At 37.7% G+C, this 23565-nt stretch overlaps 1 protein-coding gene across 2 annotated transcripts in view; it reads left to right on the top strand.

Moving 5' to 3' along the window:
- The window catches only part of LOC140343615 (leucine-rich repeat and fibronectin type III domain-containing protein 1-like protein), a 49169-nt gene that overhangs the window by 4061 nt on the left and 21543 nt on the right, over window positions 1-23565 (top strand). The window contains exons 1-2 of one of the 2 annotated variants that reach the window (XM_072430364.1): window positions 6594-6805; window positions 20076-21467. In XM_072430364.1, coding sequence (XP_072286465.1) covers window positions 6801-6805; window positions 20076-21467 — 1397 coding nt within the window. In that variant the 5' untranslated portion in view covers window positions 6594-6800. Of the gene's footprint in view, window positions 1-6593; window positions 6806-20075; window positions 21468-23565 lie in introns of those variants that run through there. The other variant, XM_072430365.1, reaches the window with a different exon arrangement.

Below are 23565 nucleotides of genomic sequence, written 5' to 3'. Positions count from 1 at the left end.
TGTTGTGAATCAGTAAACTGCTGTGCTCAATTTACGCACATTCATAGAGATGTAATGGCCATAGTTTGTTTTTTCATTAGGGATGTACGCTGATCTGCCAAAGCATTACAATCACTTACTTAATACTGTATAGGTCCACTTGTGTTTTCAAGGCTTGGACTCCACAAGGGCAAAAAAACATTCCCAAATTGCATTATTTTACCATAGGGCTTCCTGCTATCTCCTCCCCAGGAAAATGATGCACATGCACCTATCCATTCATATTATCTTAAGTAAAGGATAATGCATCGGACCTGACTGCCTTCTTCCATTGCTCAATCATCTAGTTCAGATGCTCACGTACACCTTGAAGGCATAAGAGTCCAAACTGGCAATCTGTTTTTTTGGCTAGGAAGTCCCATATGTAGCAACCCTTGTGTTCCAGCACAGGAAGGCGCCATCTTCCTTCTTTTTTTCCTCTTGCAGATGATCTTTGGCCATCTTGATTGGCTGGGATGACGTAACGTGCGGGATTTCATTCATCCCGACACACGTAAGTGATGCGCATACACAGCTTTAAGACATCGCCTGTCCTTTTCTGCAATAATAACGGCATGATCATTCAAACCTAAAAGTGGAACTTTAAGTGTTTCAGCAGTTTTTGGATTGAACCAAATGGGCCAACCTCCCACATTTACACCAATAAGCTTTGGGCACCCATGATATTGTCCTCAGTTCCCTAGCTGTCCTTCTTCGGGCTACTTTTAGTAGGTACTAATCAGAGTGTACCATAAACACCCCACAAGACTTGCCATTCTAACCCAGTCTTTTAGATTTTGTCCGTTGTCAAAATTACTCAGATCCCTATGCTTGACCATTTTTCCTACTACATAGTCTTCAAGAACTGACTGTTCACTTGCTGCCCTAATATATTCCACTCCTAACAGCTGTCATTGTAACATATTAATTAAAAGTATTCACATAATGTTTGGTTGATCAATGTACTTGAAATGATTCTAGCTTTTCTTTTTACTTTCAAATAGTGTTGTTCTCCTCCATGAATTTCTACATCCACCATTTTTTTATTGTCCCCTGTGGGTTTTACTGTATTGCAGTTTTCCATGCTTCACTGTCATCTTTCTGCAAAGTATGCCTAATTCAACCTTTCAGTTTAATTATTTTGATGTTATTATCTTTCTGGTTAGTCATTCTCCACGGATTCTCATTTGAGATAACCTTGGGCCATCAGATCCTACAAATGTGTCACAAACAATGATTTACAAAGGTTTGCAGTTTTTGTCTGAATTTCACTGGTAACTACCCATGTCTGACAGCCATATAATAAAACAAATTGTATGCAAGGATTAATGAACAACTCTGGAGGTGTAGTGGCATTGAAGGTTCTTCAGTGGATTGGGGCACAGTAAGTTGACTATTGTGCTTTACATGGACCTCAATGCCCCTGGTTTATATTCGGATGCATTGTATGTGGATATTCTGTAAACTGCAAAGCTGGTGGTTTTCTGATTCTTGAGGTCCGTCAGTATCTTCTTATGGTGGCTGTTTATTTTAGGAAGTAAAATGTATCTAGCTTGACAAACAGGCCTTCTATTGTAGTCCAGAGGAAGTGGTTTATTAAGCAAAACTCCAAGGTGGCATGGAACAGTTAAATTAAAGTGTAACTAAACTCTTACTTTACATATTTGGGATTCAGACAGGTGGTTATTTAGGAAAGCAACAGGATTCTGGGGGATGCCTCCAGGGGATTCCTGTCATTCCAGAATGGCCAATCAAGATGGACAAAGATCATCTTCAGGAAGAAAAAAAGAAGGAAGATGGCGGTGCCTTATGATGAAATGGGGATAGGTGAGTAATCATGGGTTTATTTCCATATTAAGAAATGTATTTGCTCATTGAAAATAATCACACTAATTGTTGTGTACCTATTTGACTTTGTATTACCCTCTTGAACCTCCACAACTTTGGAGAGAGAAAGATGGGCAGTGCTGGGTGGCCAATTTTCACCAATTTTCACCTATGATCCAATAACTTGATCTGATCTTAAGTGAATTTGAATGGAAATCAGCAGCTTAATAATTGTAAAATACTGACTTTTTAGATTTCTGATGAGGCATGCATAGATTGGATGTGTTGGTAAATATTGATTGAAAGTACATGTCATTTGTGCAGAATTATGATTACTTTCCATCCAAGTAATAGCCTTGGCTGGTAAACAGATCCTCAATGTACCATCTTATTGCCTACATGAGATTAGTTTTTACACACCCTAAAATTACACTTTATTTCCCAGGTAACACAAAATCCCCAGTTACCATGGTATAGATAGTTCATTTTACTCTGTGATCTTTTGTTACCTTGGAAATAAAGTGTTAGTTTAAATCCAGAGTGCTGCGACTTCCTTATAATCTTGCTTGTTCTGAACATTATGTTTATATTCATAGTGACCTTTTTTTGAAGCAATGTAAAGTGTAATGATGATGAGCAAACCATAGTAACTTATTGCTGCAAATCAGATTTTAGGAAACTATAAAGAGATTGGTGAAAAGCAAGGTACTTATTGCAGAGGAATAGACTGCAGAGATGGAGATATTATCCTGCCCCTGTACAAAGCATTGGTCAGACCACATCTGAAATATACAGCCCAGTTCTGGGCATCAGTTCACAAAAAGGACATTGTGGAATTGGAGAGAGTGCAGAGAAGGGTAACTAAACTAATAAAATAAATGGAGGAGCTCAGCTATGAGGAGAGATTAGCTGAACTGAATCTATTCTCCCTTGATACGAGACATATAAGGGGAGATATTATCACCTTGTATAATTATATAAATGGTCCATATAGAGACCTCTACCCCATTATTCACTTTGAGATCATTACAAAGAACAAGAGGGCACTCTTTGCGTCTGGAGGAAAATGAGTTTAAGCTCCGGATAGGGAAGGGATTCTTCACTGTAAGATCTGTGAAAATGTGGAATCGGCTCCCTCAGGAAGTAGTTTCAGCAAAGACTATAGATTGCTTTAAGAAAAAGCTGGATGTTTTTCTAGAAGCATAGAATATAACTGGAGATTAAGGCTTTAAAGTAAAGATAACAGAGACTGTTGATCCAGGGAACATCTGATTGCTTCATGGAATCAGGAAGGATTTTTTTTACCATGGGAGCAAATTGTACCAGGGTTTTTTTGCCTTCCTCTGGACCAACTATCTCCTTAGGGTTTTATATCGAGGATATGTTTAATTCCCTAGTGGATGGACTTGATGGAGTTATGTCTTTTTTCAACTTGAGTTACTGTGTAACTATGTAAAACATAAATTCTAAATGGTGCCCAGTAGTTAGTGTATGTTTTGTCACGCTTTTTCCTATGAAGAAAAAAAGCATGCCTGTGCTAAGATGCTTAAATGGAGGTGTTTATTTTGTCTTTTGATGATTTTCTTTTAAGGGCAAGAAAATGTACAAACTAAACCACATTTTAAGCTATTAGTACAAAATGTGACTTCCACGATGTTATTACTTCAGCAGTATTGGCGACTTTTAATCTAATTGTTAACCTTTCTGGTTATTGTAAGTCTGGATGAGTAATAACGACATGTAATAATATACAGCAACGCTATAGTTTTTTTTTTCAAAATGTCAACCCCTTATCATTTAAAACCAGTCACTGAGCTCCAGTCTCAGAACATTATGTAGCCTGAGATGGTTTCACCATTCTGTTGCAAGCAGAAAGAACCATTGCCTTTGTTTTCTCTCCCCAGTGACTGATGCAAGTAGAGAAGGAAAGGAAGAGGTTGCTGCATCATCATTGACTGATCTAATGTTAGACATTAGTAACACAGCTAAAGCCCGCACCAGCACCAGGATATACATGTTTGTGTTATCTCCTAGCCAGCATCCCAGTTTAGGATTAGTCTTGGTTGAACAGTTCCAATCAGAGTTGAACCAGTCCCAAATTTAAGGTATTTCAGCCTTATATTGGAACTCAAAATTTGAGCAAAATTGAGTTCAGCTGTCATCGTTCTGCAGCCTAATTAGCTGATCCCTACCATACTTGTCATTGATAGAAAAAAATACAAATTTTAATTCCAAATTTCTTAACTGATCCAACCAGATGTGTTCCGAACCTCTGCTCAGCATGCTGAGCCTAGATAATGACTGAACAGAGAGGGAGATAAAAGAAAATTAAAGCATTGATAGGGGCTTGGGTTTGGGATTTGGTTTAAAGTCTAATTCAACTGGAGCTTTGGTCATAATGTTCATGTTTTAACAAAATTCTGCTGCTGAGATAGTTAGAGATGTTTGGAGAAACCAAGAACTTATGGCCTCTTGGGAGCTCAGTTTTATTATGCTGTAAAACAGTCATCATCGTCCCCATCATCATCATCATCATCACCATCGTCATCATCATCATTGCTTTCTTCTGTCATTGAGGTTTACCGTTCTAGATCAGCTAGAGGAACTTTTAAATAAAGTTTTATGTCTTAGGGACCTTAGAGTCTTAATGCCCCTCACATTAATATTCAGTGAGAAGAATGTCCCTTTTACTGTTTTGGATGAATTAAGACCTTTTGGACAAACAAAAAAAATCATTGGGGTCATACTTTTGGTATTAGCCCTTGAGCTATGCGGGCACCATTAGATAGGAGGTGAGTCATTCACGGCTCAAGGAACCTCTGGCAACATCTAAAGGAACCCTGGTTGAAAATGGTTGTACTAGATGATGTGAAAGTGCAGAATATATTACAGCAAACATTGAGTAATGCTTTTACTGGTGCTCTATACATTACATAGCCAACTGATTTGACTGTGATGCTTTGTGCTGTCAGTGGGGCTGTTATTTCTTTATTGTGTCACATGTTGCACCAACCCATTTCAATCAGCATTTTAAAACAAACTTAAAAAAATAAAGGGACCCTACAAGGCTTTAAATTGAAGGGTCGGGGTCCAGTGTTGTCCTCCAAATAGAACAAAATTGCCTGATTCCACTGTTGTAAAGATTTCTCCCCCTTTTTAAAATGCTAAAGTTCCTCAGACAAGGTGATCTTCGAATGACATTTTGATGCATGTGGCTGTTGTAAATCAGAACAAACAACTAGAACTATGTATATCTTCTTTAGCTGCAGTCATACTAGCTTACTCCAATGGCTCAAAATAAGCTGAAAACAAGAAGTGACGGGTATATACATTGTTGCTGTGTTCAGCAAAGAATTAATTGATTAGGGGCTTTATTATCTGAAAACGCAAAGTTCCCAAGCCTGTTAAAAGATCTGGATTTAAAAAATAAGGGAGACCCTAAATTTTTTTTAAATTTTTTTTGGTTTTTACAAAAAAATCAAATTTATTCCAAAGTCTAATATATCATTATACATTTGTTTTGTGATTCATCTTTAATGTCAAAATTTTGAGTCAAATTTTACTTGCTCAATTGTTCAATGCTCATCTCTACTTATCAGGGATAGTCTCACATTTGCTTTAGTAATAGCCAGCATTGATTAGCAGTAGATCACGGCTGGCAGGCTGTTCAAACAACCTGTAACTTCTGTAAAATCATTTATATGAACAAACCCTAAGTCTGATTGGCTGCTGTGGATTCCTGTAGTTTGCACATTGCATGTGATAAGCTCACTGTAAGAACACACGGACATCATAAATCTGGAAGAGTAATCCCATGGGAAATTGCAAAGGACAGGCTTAAACTGCCTGTAAATCAATTTATTATATTGACTACAATGAATCCCTGTTTGAGATATGTGGACTGAAACAGCACTGTATGAAATATACTATGGTCAGGGATTAGTGATGATTCCAGCTCATCTTGTGAAATCTTCATGTAAAAAAAAAAAAAGCTTACAATTAACCAATTAATTTATTGCATCCCAAATTTTCTTTTTATACGAGAAAAAGAAAAATACATTTCAATAAAAAAGTTTTATATATATATATATATATATATATATATATAGTATGTATTGTTCAGCAAACCTCCAATCACTATTACATCACATTGCATCTCTTAGATTGTAAGCTCTTCTGGGCAGGGTCCTAACCTCCTACTTTGTCATTGACTCATATTCAATGTACAATGTATATTTTGGTGCTATATAAATACTGCATAATATTAATAAATAGAGAAGCACAAAGACTAACCTATGACAACAATAAGTCTGAAACAGATTTTTCTTTTAATTTCAAGAAATTGTTGAAAAAGAAAAAAGAAGGAAACCAAAAGGCAAAATATAAGCAGAATAAACTTCATGTTTGGTTTTACCTGCTGTAGTCATGGAATGTATAATGTGAATTTAATACGCAGAACAAAAAGACTCTTTTGGGTACGGCTGTAAAAAGCTTAAAACCAAGAAGCATTCCAGGGAGAAAACCAGACACCATTCCTGCAAATGAGTAATAAAACTGCGTTACTTGTTCTCAATGTTTGTTTTCCCTTAAACACAGATATTAGATGACATTTAGTCCACATCTCTTGCCTGGCTGCAGAAAAGCATTGTGCTGCCTGACAGAGTAGAACAGAACACCATTATCTGGAATAGAGATCCAGCACAATCTGTTCTCTTCTTCAGAAGATACATTGAATTCCATCTTTCTCGCTTACATTCACTCTTCGTTCCATTCTATTTATACTCAGGGAATATTTTTCTTGGAACAAACATTTCATTTGGAGTTTTACTGTGATACATAGAGCTGCTAAGGCTACCACTTATCATGATTTTTTGGCTCTCTGCTTCCATACAGTTTGCTCACCTTCTACAACATGAACATGTTTCCTCGGGGGCCTATTTCATCTTTATGGAAGGATGAGGTGAGGAAAAACAACTGTTTAATGTGCCAGGCAAGCAGTCTTTGCAGGCTGAACACACACGTAGGTCTACAAGGATCTGTTATTGGTTAGTGTTAGGCTGGTAATAAGTTAAAGAGAACTTGTCAGAAAAGAAAGCGATGCTTTTGTTTCATTTGTTTATAAGGTGCAGGCTCCACCAAGATCAGCTTTATTTTCTACTACATAGGTTATGACCAATACAAAGCTTGTAAATAGTAGAATACAAACTATGTGATCTGAATGTCTTTTCAGATCAATAACTGCTCCATTAAGTATATGTCAACCCAACCACCACCCAACCCAAATGTTATATTTTATTTGACCTGTTAATATCATTTTAAAAGTTGTCTTCAATCTCTAAACTTGTGGTTATCATACAAAGAATCCTTGGTGATTCTGCTATGAGAGCCCTTCTTCAAAAATATTGTGGTATAGTAGCCCTTTTTACCTGTGTTACCCCTGTGAAATTCTGGTATGGGGAACCCCTGCTATAATCAGTCAAAACTGTCTGCCAGTGTTAATTCCCCCCATGCATTAGTGGTCAGAATGTCACTTTCACAGACAGCTAATAAGGTCGATGCTTTAATGCAAATGGTTGTGCCAAGTGGTGTTGGCCCTGGCACTATGTCATGAGAAATCAATCAGCCACAGCCTAAAATACCCCCATCAACCTCTAGAGAAACCCTAGGGTTTCAGAATCCTGCTTGGGAATGGCCGTGTTATAGGGTGTCTCCCAGTGGCAAACCTGCATTGTGGTGGTCATGTCATGGTCTATGCTTGCCATTATCAGACAGCTGGTCTAGAGCCAACACTGTAGGGTGTGCATGTAGAGAAAAATTGGGTAAAGGACGCTGAAAGGAAATCAGCAGCACCAAGAGGTAGAGAATGGATGGAAGCATGAAGACTGCAGATAGTGACCAACCATCAATGACCATGACCAGGGTTTCCACCACCTTCTTAAAAGTGGCAAACTCCTTTAACATAGTTTATATATAAAACTTTATTTACACTGGGAAACAACTAGTATATTCAATGAATGAAGTGGTTTTTATTTTTTTTTTAATTTTTCTGTTTCACACTGCTCTGCAATCTCATTGTATGCCATCTTTTACTTTTTTCCTGCAACTCCAAAAACAAAATCAGTAAGAGCAGCTCTTATATTCCTTTAAGAACCGGTTCTCTTGAAGCTTCCTGGCAATGCAATACGCACTATCAGCATTCTCTTTTACCTGAACTGGCTTTTGTTACGCTCTAATCAGTTTCTCTCTTTTCTTCTTATGTTAAACCTCCCTCTATCTTTATATTTTGTCAATCTCCCTATGTCTAATGTTTTCAAAGTCTACAACACTCATTTTCCATGACTGCACTCATAGAAACACATAATGTAATTTGTCTGGCCCTCCTGTTCTTTTTGTACCCTCTTCCTATTTATCAATCCTCTTTTTCTTTTTTCCTTCTTTTACATGTATTTATCTCCCGCATTTATCATGCTGGCCTTTCCTTGTTCTTTTTTCCTTTGTTCATGCACCTCTCTCCTGCCCTTCATTCCTTATGTACCTACCATTAATCATGCCCCTATCTTCTGCCCTTCATTCCTTATGTACCTACCATAAATCATTCCTCTGTCGTGTCCTTCATTCTCTATACTCCCCCTTTGCTCATGACCCTTTTCTGTTCCCTTTATATCTATATTGATCATCTTCTTCACCTATTTGGCTCCCCGTCATTCTCTATGACCCTCCGGCTATCCTTCATCCCTCACTCATTCTTGATGCACCCCCTATAGTGTATGTTCTATGTGTTCTCCACACTTTCTCTTCACTGCCACACCTTTTTGTTTTTTTTTGCTGTATCTCTCTTTTAAAAAGGTTAAACTGAGTTGGAATATGTCCTATACATTATTACATGTAAAAAAATTATAATAAGGAAGTGGGAGTTGTGACCAAGAAATTTATAGGAAGCAGGACATATAGTATAGGTATAGATCAAAGATGTTCAAAGTCTCTCTTTGGCTATGGCATGCTGTTACACGTTGTGTTATTTTAGCATCAGCTACTATTCTTAGTAAAACATCATTTCTTCTCCTGTCCTATGGATTGAACTCTGGGAAGTGACCATCCATTTTAGGTATTTGGAACATCATCGCAGGAAGTGGCCCATTCTTTAAACCTCACTTTGCATGCGTACATTTGGTATTTTACCCCTTCCTCATACTTCATATTTTATTCTTTTTATTTCTACCCTTTCTTCATGTTCTCTCTATCATATTTTCAGTTCTTCATGTTTCATCTCCTCCTCTCTCCCCTTCTTCTCATTCTTCATGTTTTTACTCTCTTGTCCCTTCTCCATTTTTTATCTCTTTCCTTCCTCATTATTCGTATTTTATCTCTCTTGCTATTTCTATTCTTCTTTGTTTTCTCTCTCTCAATATCTACATTCTCTCTTCCTTTTTATGTTTTTTTTCTGTATCTTTTTTTTTCTACTTTTTGTTCATGTTTTATCTCTATTTTTTTTCCATTACTTATATTTCATTTCACTCTATCTCTATCTTTTACTTCATCTTTTTCTTTTCCCCTTCTCATTCTTCACAATTTCCATATATTTTATTATCATTAAACATGTTTTATCTCTCTCTCCTGTTTCTTCTCTCATCCTCATCTCTTCTTTCTTCCTTCTTTTCCTCCTCCCTTCCCTTTCTCTCTCTTTCATTTTCCTCCCCCCATCCTTACTCTTCATGTTACTTTTTTTCACTTTACAATTTATATTTTCACTCATTTTGTATTTTCTCTCATGCTTCATGCCACCTTCTCCACCACCACCATCCTCATGGACAATGTCTACTTGTCTTTTCCTGTGTTTGTTTGCTCTTCTCTCCTTTCTCCCTCTGGCTCTCTCTGCACTCTCTTCCACTGTTTCCCAAATATCTGTTTCCCTAATTGTCCCTATCACTGATGTTTTTCTGGCTCCACATCTCATCTCTCTCCCTGTGAGTCTGCCTATCACTGTCTCCTCCACCCTCACCCTTCTTTTCTTCTATCTTAGCTCATCTCTCCCTCCCTTTCCTGCCATTAGCTGGCTCCGGGCGGAGGAAATTGAGCCATTACTATAAACTCTTCATATTGAATCATGTATTTCGCCCACAGATAATTCGCTCGTTAGCCTCTCATTAAAGGCTTGTTCTAACTGGCAGGATTAGGGTATGGCACATTGACTTTATAAGGTTAGCCAAATATATAAAAAAAGATAGATTTCTGTTGCATTGCGTGTTGAAGCTGCACAATGTGCATTTATTTAATAATCACTATGTCATTGCAGGAATTTTAAGTGAATTAAGACATTGCTTTTCCTGAGATGCTAATTGCAGGGAAAGATGAACAGAGCGGAATCCTCACAATGCAGCTTAGTCACTGGTTGTCGGAGAGACACTGATAATATTTCGCTCAAGGGGCCGCTTTCTGCATCACAACAATAATTACCATTAATGGAGTTCATGCACTCTAAGGGTGTAACATAGCTGCCTAAAAGAGTTCCTTGTGATGCACAGGAAAACACATTTTTGTTCAGGCTGGCATTTGTTTATTAGGATTTTGTTGATTTTTAAAAAATGAATATTGGAAACATAATTACCAACTCATACCTATCAATCTTTATCATTCTATTCCTCTATACCTAAATCACTGCTTTTATTGTAAAGCATTTTTATATAGCAAATAAGATACAAGCAGTGCTTGGTTCTTCCTATTAAGAAGATTTGTTTTTTAAGATTTAGGCTATAGGGCTGTCATATCCACTCTTTATTCTTCCATTGATGAGTACTGTTAAAGAGGAACTAAACTCAAAATCTTTCAAAACACAAAAAATACACTTACCTTCAATCCTGCAGGGCTGTCCGATCCATCTGGAGGTCTTTTCTGTTAGGTCCCGCATCGTCCCGGTATCCATCTTCGGGCGGGTGCTCCGGCGTCTTCTCCTCTTCTACCGGGTACTTCTTCCTATGTCGTCTGACCCAGACACGAGATCTGGTGACATAGGTTGGAAAAAAATTGCCGATCTCACTGCACATGAGTGAGATCAACAATTTTTTTCCCTTTCCACGAAAAGGCTCTGGGGATGAGCAGAAGGAGCATCCTTCCAGGATGCGTGACGTAGGTATCCTGGGAGGCCTTGCGCTCCCATTCATTCTCGATCGTCTTGGAGATCAAAAATTAGGGGGCAGTGCTGCACCCTTTTTTTTCTTTTCTTTTTAAAAAAAAAGGTGTTGCACTTAAAAAAAAAAACAAACAACATAATTTTTACTTTACATTAAAGGGTTGTCTAATTTTTTATGTAAAGTGAAAATTCTGAGTTTAGGCACACCTAAATGCTACAGTGTACAATAACATTAGATCTGTGTTCTTAACCTTTTACCATAGGGGAAACCTTTGAAATAATTTTCAGGTCTTCTAGGAATCCATTCTCTAATTACTATATCCACAGCACACAGTACCTTAGTGTGGAGGTTGTTTGGAAAAATGCCTCTTACATTGCTGGCCATTGGGAAGCCTGTCACCCTTACATATAGCCAAAGGATCACAAATTGACCTGAGAGTCAGAAACTGCACATTTCTAAAGTAAACCCTAGGAACCACTGGAGGAAACCTATTTGGGAAACACTACATTTTTGCATTTTCAACCTTGCAGCAATAGATTGGGAAAGTTACCTTTCTGTTCCAACACAACTGTGTCCCTGTGCACAATTTCAGATTCAAAAAGATATGGGTTTAAGAGTTTTGTGTAGATGAACTAAATAGCTTGCACAGAGCCTTGACCTTATAACCTTACTAAACACGTTTGAGATGAATGTTGATTGCAAGTCAATTTTTTCTATTAATCATCAGTACCTAACTTTTAGAAATGTTCTTTGGCTGAATGGGCACAAAAATCCTACAGACTTACTGTAAACTCTTGTGGAAAGCCTTTCTAGAAGTGTGGAGGCTGTTAAAGCCGTAGAGAGGGAGGGAAGGCAACTCTGTATTAATAAATAAAGTTTTTTGGATGGGATGGTCAACAAGTACATATTGTTTCAATTGTCTGGTGTAACTGTTGGCTATGTGGTGCATTTAAATCAGGTAATATACACATATTACTTCAGGTCCAAGGATACGTATAACAGTCCCGGAGCTTGTCTTGGTAGGTTCCTTGAAGAACTACTTTAGTTCTGTGTGTCTGTCTATAATATGTTCCTGTTATCTAGCGATCGCTGGCAGATTAGTCTGTGATAAAAGTAGGTTTGACAATCCCAGCTGTCATGCTGCACAGTCAGAACACCATAGAGCCATGGCAGATTAGCAGTCTTGTCGTTTGCATCAACTCACTGAAAAGGATTACTCAAGCAACTATTCACCTGCTCTTAAGGCACTGAACCCGATCAGAAAATCAATATAAAAAAACAACATTTTTGTAAACACCTGACCATCACAACTTCACAAGCTTGTTGGACATCCCATTCTAAAAGAATGGGCAATCATATGGATTTACCCCTTCCCTATGTGGCTATACCATCCTCCAGCCTTTTACAAAGGCTTTTCATAAGTGTGTCTGGGAACTGGTGGCCATCTACATAAAAGAGGATCTGTGAGGTCAGATACAAATGTTAGATAAACCCACCCGCCTCATAATCACCATTAAAACTATTTAAAGAAAATGTTCGGTATGATGAAATTTTGAATGAAGATTAGGATAATTTAAATGGAAAGAAAATTATATTATAACAAGTTTAGGAAACTATTGTATGAAATTTTACATTGTGGCATTTTGTTGTGTTAAGTTAATGTGATATATTTGACTGATAATCGTTTTAGCTGTGTCTATACTTTCCCGTCTCCCTTTCCCCCCACCTCCTTCTTTTTTTTTGCACCATTTCACGTTTGTATGATTTTGCGAATTTTGATTGTTAGTAATCTGCCTTAAATTATAAAGCCTTTATATTTTCACTGGAACTGGAAAAATGTGCACTACACTTATATAACAAAAGTATATGGAAGATTAATTGTTCTTCCCTTAAATGTTAGAATTTCACTTAAATTTTCACTATGTACTTATTTAAGGAAGGGAGGAGGAGAAAGGGAGGAAGGCATTTGTAATTGTCTGGGAAAAGTGTATCTGTAAGGATGTGGAAATTATTGTTTATATGTGGGTTTTCCTTTTTGTATATTGATTTGGTTATGTTTATATTCAAAAAATAAAAATCTTCAATATTTAAAAAAAAAAAAAACTATCCCAAGGATGTTTAGGGTTGAGGTCAGGGCAAGTAAAGTTCCTTCACATATACTCATTAAACCATACCTCTATGGAGCTCACTTTGTACAAGTGCGGCATAGTCATCCTGCAACAAAACATTTAACTGTTGCCACAAAGTCAAAACTGCACTGAAAAATCTAAAATGTCTTGCTCTATCAAGATCACTCAACCATCACATCTACATTAGCTAGTTGGACATCCCATTCTAAAACAATGGGCAATCATATGGATCTGACTAGCTTCCACTCTTCTGCAAAGGCTTTTTCAAAGATTTCGGAACTGGGAACTGTCTGGGAACTGGTGGCAATCTACACAAGAGGATTTGTGAGGTCCAATACAAATGTTGGATGAACCAACTTACCCCACAATCACCATTAAACTATCCCAACTGTGTTTAAAGTTAAGGTCAGGGTCAGTACAATTCCTTAAATAAACTCATTAAACCATGCCCATAGAGCTGGCTTTGTGTAATGATAGCACAGTGATCTAGAAGAAAAAATGTAACTGTTGCCACAAGGTTAAAGCTGCCCTTAATAATCTAAAATGTATTATTGCTATATAATATAGGTGTGATGGTAAAGAATTATCAAATTTAGGCCAAATACACCTATCAGTCTTTGTTGGTCACTTTGTGTTTAGTGTTTCTCTATATTAGATCCTTATAACTGACTATGTATTTATTAAAAAAAGTTCAGAGAAAACTGCATGCACACAGTCAGGTGTATTCCTGGTAATCACCAACAAAATATCAATAATTACAAGAGGTTAAAGCATGGAGAGCTAATTTTATTGCCCATAGAATCTTACAACAGTCTCAGGCATCCCTGTCCTTTGTCAAGCTAAAGATACATAGCAACTAATGGTTTAGAAAGTCAAAGACTGAAAGAGTCAAGCAATTACCAAGGAAAACATTTAAACATCGAAGAAATATACTGCAATTATGCAGATGAACATCAGGTGTCAAAGATTAGCAGATTCGTTTTCTTCAAGAGAATCTGCAAGGAAAAAACAAAATGCATTTAAATAATAAATAAAAAAATCTAATTTGTGCTTCAAACCCTGTGGCAACAATGTATTTAATTCAATTTTTAGGTGCAGTTATATAGGATCATCACCCGTTACAAATTAAGAATACAGCCAATAATCATAAACATTTAATCAATACTTTTCCATCTGCATGCAGATTCCACAGGCGGTCCAGGAATGGATAGCTTTATTCGATGAGATCTTTTATCTATTGTTTTATATCTATGCTGTGACACCTATGCCCTAAACTTCTAAGTGGTTTCATCTATATAAAATAGATTAAACTGGCATTTCATAATGAATATAATGTATATGTACTGTGATAGGTTGAAGTTATATTGTTTAGTGCCACAAGAAAGTACAATAACACCGGAGGAGGAAAGAAAAAGAGGTGTTTAGAGTGGCACATGTGTTAGAGAAATAACAATTTATTTCCAATCACTTAACATAAGAATATTTATAATACATTAATCATCACTAACTTAATAACATCAGTCCTTTGTCAATAAAATTCCAATAATTAAATTTTGAGCCCTGTGCGTTTCAATCACAATGGCCCAACACATTTCGCAGATAAGCTATTTTACTTCGTCAGGGAAATAGTTCTGGTAAACAGTAGAGATTCCTAAGTAATAAGACGAAGGCTGAGTCTATGTATTCATCATCCCTGTTATCTTAGTAAATATTTTTTTCTGGAATTGTTATAGTTCACTTTAGAGAACAACAACTTGTTATTTAAAGGTGTGTACTATGCACAGCAACAGGACGTAACAATTGGATCCAATGCTGTTCTGGTAAAAGCAGAGGTGTTTATGAACAGAGTTGAAGTTCCATCTATTTTTCCACACATGTATTAAAATGCCAGATTTATTAAAATTCTCCAAGACTGGAGAAGATAGACTATCAGGAAAACCTGAATGATCCAGACAATCTTGAATGGATCTGGTCTAGAATTGAAAATATTTGCCAAGTATCAGCAAATGATTTTTAGGAAATCCCTTCCATGTTTGCTAGATCACCCAGGTTATCCCATGGTAGTCTATCTTTTACAGTTGTCGAGAACTTTAATAAATCAGGTCTTGTGTGGTGGCGGTACATTGATGATATTTTTTGTAGTGCAGTAGGAGAACATTAAATCCCTACTGGAATTTGATGAGCACATTAACAATCCTCATTCACATATTTAATTCAGTATAGTTAATAATGGGGATAGCAGTCCTTTTCTTGAGACCTGGGTGATACATAGGGGTTTTGACAACAGACGTATACAAAAAGCCTTTTTTTGTAGCCAGTTGCTGGCTTTTGACAATTTACACCTTCCTACAGTTTGTAGATAAAAAACTAAAAGTCAGTTTCTGAGCTTTTACCAAAATAAAACTCAAGATTTTCAAGATGGTGAAAACTGTAATTATTTGTTTTATCCATCAGAATTGCTTCACAAAGCTCAGTCTGAGTTGTTTGGTATGGATATTTCCAAAGATGCCACTAAGAAAAAGAGTATCCTCCTTGTCGGACAATATTATGTCCTCTCTTCACATGGTTTTACATGCATTAAACACCTTTGTCATATTTTACAGCTTGTCCTGATACTTAAGTGCAGTGTTTCTCAACCAGGATTCCATGGAGCCATAAGGTTTCTCCCGAGGTTGTTAGGAGGTTCTTCAGTAATGAGCAACTTGTGTCTCTCAGGTCAATTTACCCACATCACTGATCTTTTTGGCTATCTGTAAGGGTGACACTCTTCCCAATGGCCAGAAATGTAAGAGGCATTCTTACCAATGACCACCATGTAATATACTGTGAGTTGTGGATAGAGTAAGTAATTAAGTAAGTAAGTACGTATAGAAGGGGTTCCCTGAGACCGACAGTTATTCCCAAAGGTTCCCTCACGTTAGAAGGTCAAGAAAGACTGCTTTAGAGTTTTGATACATTTGAATAAAGGAGCCTACAATTTGGGATAAAGTAATTAGCAATAAAGGTTGGATTCTAGCCATATTGTCTTAGGTCCCATACCCAAATGATCTTTTCATTTTACCTCTTAGTTCTGAGGGTTCTACACTGTGTACCTCCAAGCATTACAAATACAATATACGATAGTATAAAAAATGTCCCATTGGTGAATTTTAAACTGCACAGAGGGTTAAGAGCAGGTTGGTATTCTATAAGATCTCACCAAATGGAGTTTCCTGTGTGCCTGCACAATGTCTGTAATCTGGACACGGAGATTTGATTTGATTGACTGATTTAATATTTATGATCATTGACTGTATCCTTAAACTGAATCGGGGTGATGATCCTAATGCTGCTCTGACATGTGACTTACTGCATTATTGAATTAAATATACAGTTGCCAGAGGGGTTCAAACTATAACTTTGAGTTATATCTATTTCTTTAAATGCATTTGATTTTTCCTTGTAGATTCTTCATGGATGAAGAAAAATCTTGGCTTTTCTTAAGCCGAGGCCAGCAGTGACATCTGTTGTTCAGTTTCATAAATACAATGGGGTTGATTTATAAATAAATAATAAGTCTGTTCAGATGCTGACTTCAACCACCTAATCATGTAAAAGGTAAAATCCCAAAAATGTGATTGGGTATCTTTTGGAAAGTGCACCACATTCACTAAGCTAAGTGATTTATATCTTGTATGGTGATAATTCACCTTGGTAAGTGAACAGCCTAAATTGCTTTAGGTAATTACTCCTAATGTATTTTGTACTTTTCAAAGGGAACTCAACCCTTGTTTAAAAAAATCGTGATGAGGCTGGTCCTTTATTGCAGAAGGAACATGGGGTTTGCCAGAAAGGCACCAGCACACCCAGCAGATGCCAACATCGCACACTCTTGCAATTTTTAACAGAAGAAAGCAATCAAGCAGGCAAGTGTGTTTTATTCTACAATAATGGACCTGCTTAATCACATTTTAATTTTTTTTTTGTGTGTGGAACTGTAATTCTGCTCTTAAACAGACCTATCAACTTTTTTAATTCAAAGGTAGGGATCCGTGGTGGTAAAGACTAAAGGGGAAACCTCCAACCTCCGAGATACCTACGAGTATATCACATATCCCAAGAGGCTGCGGACTGTTCCTTCTGCATAATTCCGCACAATTTATTTTTTCATCCCATTCCCTTTCATCTTCATGCTGAGCCTCATTGTCAGATAAACATACAAATTAGACATTCTGCCTGAAGCAAGACCTTTAAAAGAAGAAGTTTCAGGGCACAATGAAGGTTTACTAGTTAATAAATCAGAAGGTTTAGGTATAATTAATTATACACAAGGTCCACAAAATGTGCTTCAGGGTGACAGTTCTACTTTAAGAAATGCATTTGCTTAAATAATTACCTAAAGAGGCTGAAAAGGGATTTGCAGCTAACATTTATTTTGCTGAATTTTCCATAATGCATTTTTTATTTTCTCATTCTGGGTCTCTCTAAATGTGAACAGTTGTTTAGTGAATAATGAATGATTTTATTCTTCAAATTTGAGACGGCTCCTTGATAGTGCATTTTCTTTGGCTGATTGGTGGTTTTTGTGTTTACCTTTTCCTGGAACTTTAATGGCGGACATAACTTTTAAAGAGCTCGGATCCAGCTCTTTATTCATATTTTAATTTCTAGTTTTCCTTGAAGAACTATTGGTAGGAACATGTTCTATTTAGATGCTTTGCATTGTACTTGGCTAAACAATCAAATGCAAGTGCGTCACTGAGTTTGTTTACCCGCTATATTTCCAAGCACAATGGCCAACAACGTGCAGGACAGATAGTAGAGTAGTGTAAGCCTTCAGACAGATGGTCAGAGTAAACAACACACAGTACCAGAGTAGATAAACAGGACAGGAACAGACAAATAGATTTCATGTTTCAGGTATGTAAATGGAGTGATGATGGACAATAGCAGAAGTAACAGGCCATGATCAGGATTCACACAGTTCGTGACAGTGTTTCTCAACCAGGGTTGAGCGAAACCCTATAGTTCATCCAGAGTTTGCTAAGGGGTTCCTTGAACAATAAGCAATTTGTGACTTTCAGGTCAGTTTTCTTGAAACAACTGATCTTTTCCGGCTATCCATAAGGGGGACGTTCTTCCTATTGATCATAAAAAGGTTGAGAAACACTGATTCATTAGCTTTAATATCTTGCTTGTTTAAAATCCACAAATGAGGGCAGATGTGAATAGCAGGGACCTAGGAGGAGTATTGACCAGCAGAAGGTGAAGGTTCAAGGCTGTATACACCACAGGAGTACTAAATATTGTTAAATAAACCCTTAAAATAATAAAGAATGGTATACTGTTCAAGAGAAGTCACTACCCAAGAACTCCCTCAATTGCATCTTCAGCTATTGGACTTGCCTCCTCACCTTTTTAAACTGGACTTTGCTGATAGCATGAACAGCCATAATGAGACAGTGGCTAATGTCAGATTCCCCTAGTCTGTCTTCTGTACAGCTCCCATTTACATTATAGAAAGAAAATCTGGATGCTCTTTTTACCAAAGTTTAACTTACTTCTAGGTTGTATGGCAAGATGAAGCCCAGTTTGCCTCATTGCTTGTCAGACAATGACCTGCTGTCATTTATGGCACTCTTTTTTTGAACAGTATGATATCTGCTACAACTTTGTTACACTTTGGACCTCTTGTGGGTGCTGGAGTGGGGGTGGGGGTGGGGTTGTGCTTGGTTCTTTTACAGTCCTAGGAAGGGGGAATCCCACTACACCAGCTTCCTGAAATTTGAGGCTTTTAGTTTGAATGACTAAAACTAGCGACCACAATATCCTCTGTTCTTAAAGACTGTATATGTTTCCAACCTATTGTTATTTTTGCAATTGTTTCTACTATTTTTGTTTTATTGTTTTTTTTGCATTTATGTCTAGTTATCTCTGCTGTTTGATAAGTTTTGATAAAAATGATTTGGAAATCAATGAGTGGACCATAAATGGAGAATAAAAAAGAGGGTAGTTGATAGTAAAGACTGAAGGCTGTATAAAGCACAGTAGTGCTGCTTATGGCTCATTGAACCTATATGTAGGCCAACAATGGCACGTCAATAGCTGGGTCATTGATGGTGAATGTTCAAGGCAGATTATTACAAAGTATAAAGCACAGCTGTGCTGCTCATAGTTCATTGAACCCTTACGCAGGCGAATGATGGCACGTCAATAGGTGGGCAATAAATGGTGAAGGCTCAAGGCTGTTTATTACAAAGTATAAAGCACAGTAGTGCTGGTTATAGATCAGTGAACCCTTATGTAGGCCAATGATGGTACATCAATAGGTGGGCCATTGATAGTGAAGGTTCAGGGCTGTTTATTACAAAGTAGCATGAACGCTATCTTTTCTTCAATGAACCCTTAAATCTATTAATGGGCCATTCTAGGTCCTGTTTGGATTGGGCTATGAGAATGGACTGCCATAAGAAGGGCAGGGTGGCATCAGGTTTTCAGTGTGCACCCACTTTAAAAAAAGATCTTCTAAATCTCTTTTAAGTCTCAATAACCTAGAGACAACTGTATCTTCTCGAGGTATACCAATTATCTCAGTGTTAATGGTGTATATTTTGTGGATGTTATTTTGTTTGCATGTAAGATACATTGTACAATCTATAAACATTGTAAGGTATAATAGGAAAGCCAAAACTTTTTATTTTTTTTCCAGGATAGGGTTGCAAAGGGTTTGTACCACTTTTTTTTGCTGTCTCTGTTGAGATTCACACTCCCTATTTGTCCTAGTGTCACTGAGACTAAAATGAAAAGAACATCAAACAGTTTAAGCTGTCACAGAAATAAAGGGAAAATCTTCCCACGTGACAGATTTCAAAAAATGAGTTTTAACCATTCCCTTTTTTTATCACAAATAATACAGTTATTGTCAATGAATAGCTTTTTGGGAAAATTTGGATAATTGCTCATTACCAATATTTGTGTTTTCTGTTTTTTTTAGTTCCTGCATCATGAAGGGGTTTTGTCTCTGGATTTTTACCCTAACATTGGGTGTCACCACTGCCCAACTCTGCCCCAAAAGATGCTTGTGCCAGAACCTTGCTCCATCCTTGGCAATTTTGTGTGCCAAAACAGGACTGCTGTTTGTCCCCTCAGTGATAGATCGTCGAACTGTGGAACTGAGGCTCACTGACAACTTCATCACAGTAATCCGCAGGAAGGATTTTACCAACATGACCCGATTACTCCACCTTACATTATCAAGAAACACCATTAGCCACATTACTCCATATACCTTTGCTGACCTGCGTGGACTACGAGCTTTACACTTGGACAACAATCGTATACTATCAATGGGAGATGAGCAGCTCAAAGGACTAATGAACCTTAGGCATCTTATTCTTAGCAACAACCAGCTCAGCAACATATCACCAAATTCTTTCCAGGATTTTGTGGGTACTTTGGAAGATCTTGACCTTTCATACAACAACCTGGCTCAAGTTCCTTGGCAGACCATAGCCAAACTAACCAATGTAAACTCTCTAAGCCTTGATCACAATCTTATTGACTATGTTCCCGGAGGAGTCTTTACAAACCTTCACAAACTGGCTAGACTGGACATGACTTCCAACAAACTAAAGACTATTCCCCCAGATCCTTTATTCCTTCGCATCCCAGTCTACGCAAAGTCCAAAGGGTCACCACTGTCATCACTTGTTCTGGGATTTGGAGGAAATCCTTTGCATTGTAATTGTGAGCTTTTATGGCTACGGAGGTTGACTAGAGAGGATGACCTGGAAACCTGTGCATCACCACAGAACCTTCTAGGCAAATATTTTTGGAGTATATCGGAGGAAGAATTTATGTGTGACCCACCTGTGGTCACCCACCATTCACTTCACATTGTAGTTATGGAAGGAGAGGCAGTTGTTCTAAAATGCAAAGCTGTGGGTGACCCTGAGCCTAGCATTCACTGGGTGTCACCCGAGGGTAAAGTAGTTTCAAATTCCTCTCGAGCTGTCTCCTATGAAAATGGGACATTGGAAATTACCATCACTACAGTAAGAGACACAGGCATGTTCACTTGCATTGCATCCAACACTGCTGGGGATGCAACAGCATCTGTAGAGTTGACCGTAAGTCCCTTACCTCATCCAGCCAATGCCAGTCAAAGAGCACAAAGACCGGATAAGGGGCCTTCTGATATCCTTACACCAGCTAAGCCTGGAGCTTCCAATAATGATTCAACTGGTCATCCAGAAAGGAAAGTGATCACTGCAGATCTGAGCCATAACTCAGTCCTTATACAGTGGTTTTTAGACAGGAACATTCCTGGCATTCGGATGTACCAGGTGCAGTATAACAGCTCCACGGATGACAGTTTAATTTACAGGTAAGATGCAGGTGCAAAGACATTCAGATCATATAATATAATTCAGTGCCACCTGTCTAAAGATGTATTAAAATTTCACGAGAAAAGAATCATAATTTGGGGCATAAAGTTCAGAATAATTTTTTTTTTGAAGATGTATACAGTATAAATATATTGGGGGTTCCAAAAATTCCCCTTCATCAGAACTAAAATAAATATTTCCTGTAGCTCCTTGTAGCTTTTTTTTATTTTTGCACAGCACATGTGCTATGCAGTGTAGAGGCCAGAATGGATCAAGACACTGGGGCCAATGTTACTTCTGCGCACACATCACCATTGCCTGTCCAATTGCCGAAAAGGATTGCCTTGGTCCTAGAAAACTCCACGATAAAGATGGCGGCTTCTTGGGCCAGTCAGTTTCTACTTGTTATTACTGCAGGGCACCTACATAAATCAGCAATTATGGCACACACCTTTATTTTAATGATGAAAGCACACACACCAATGTAAATTTAGTTCCACTTTATGATCATGAAACCAAAAAAATAGCTAAAGAGCAAACCCTTCTTATTTTTATAAGACGCATAGTACAGAAATAGATTTTTAAAATGGTAACATAAATATAAAATGGGTTCTCTTCGGTGTATGAACCTTTAAATTGCTATCTCAGTTCTTTCCTAAAGCTGTAGTCTGACCCATCCCTCTCATTGAGAGGAGTAAAGAAATAACCCACTATGGTTTGGAGGAGCATATCATACCATATGTGACTACTTTATGAGAGTGGTGTGCCATTTATCAACCACAAAATCTGTTAAATGGAAAGAGAGTTCATTAAATGACCTGAAAGATGTGTAGTTCATACAAGATGGTCTTCCATGTCCTTTTATTGTATTCAAGCTGAAATTGTGCTTCTGGGAATGTGAAGGAGCAAAGCCAACTGGTTGCTTTGCCCCCGTAGGAAAAGATCTAAAGGCAGCTGAATTTACAGGCAAATCCTAACATTGTCTTCAAAAGTCAAATTTGAGGGGATACTAAGTGTACAATGATCCTTTTAGTTTTTAAATTGCACCCGTAATTTGTTCACACAGTGATAGCAACATATTTCCCATTTCAGAGGTCTCCGGTGTAGGAAAAGCCAAAGTCAGGTACTGGGTAAGCTTCTAGGTGAGAGGCAAGGTCTAGACCAGAGCTCGGCAAACTCCAGCCTTGAGGCTGGATACGCCCTAGTCAGTATTCCAGTCTGGCCCAACGCCCCCCCCCTAGTTATTTATTGTTGTATCCGGCTTAATTGAATCAATACATTATCGCGAGTTTCCGCAATATCATCGAGTTCCCGCACTGTAACCCCAACTACTATGCCTAAGAGCAGAAGCAACACGCAGCTACCAGTCTCCGGAAGGTTGATCTGCAGCACATACTCCTACTGCTGCAGCATACTCCCAAATTCCCTTCATCTGTGAATAGCCTCAGAGTAAGTGCAGGAGATGCTAAGAAATGCACATCTCTGCACAGCTAAAGGGAGACCGAGGATACTGCAAGCTGCTGGACAGTTTTGTTTTATTATCTGAAAGCAACATCCCTCTTTTAAGCCCTGGTTTGTGTAAAGACTGCTGTTGGTCTGTGCATTCTCATTTCCAGCTTGTTATAATTTTCCATTATGCATGTGTTGTTTATTAATGAATCATCTTGTGCCAAAACAGTTTATTTAGCTGTAATGACGCTTGCTATTGCCCCCTTGGCTTATATCGTTATGTTCTCAGAGCATCACAGAACAAGATGGGTTAAATTAAATTATCTAGACATTGCTTAATCATCTAAATGACCCATAACTAAGCAATGCAGTAAATTTGGTAACCATTTTAAGAAGTTTAGCAAAAAGCTTTGGGATATCTTACCCTGACACACAGAGGAATCGTGAAAACCACAAACTGTGTGATTTAAATTATTTGCATTAAAACACTTTAAATGCCTAATATAGAGAGAATTTTATAATACAATGGAATTGAACAAGGATCATCTGTGTAATAACATCACCTCCACTGCAGCCCCCTGTCAGATGGTGGACCTGCTCACATTAAGTTGTTCTTTGTATTGATGGAAATCTGCCCACAAGTACATA

The sequence above is a fragment of the Pyxicephalus adspersus genome, chromosome Z, assembly GCF_032062135.1.
Source record: "Pyxicephalus adspersus chromosome Z, UCB_Pads_2.0, whole genome shotgun sequence".
Taxonomy (NCBI): Eukaryota; Metazoa; Chordata; class Amphibia; order Anura; family Pyxicephalidae; genus Pyxicephalus; species Pyxicephalus adspersus.
The sequence above is the reverse complement of the archived record's forward strand: the minus strand, read 5'-3'. Positions and strand labels throughout refer to the sequence as shown.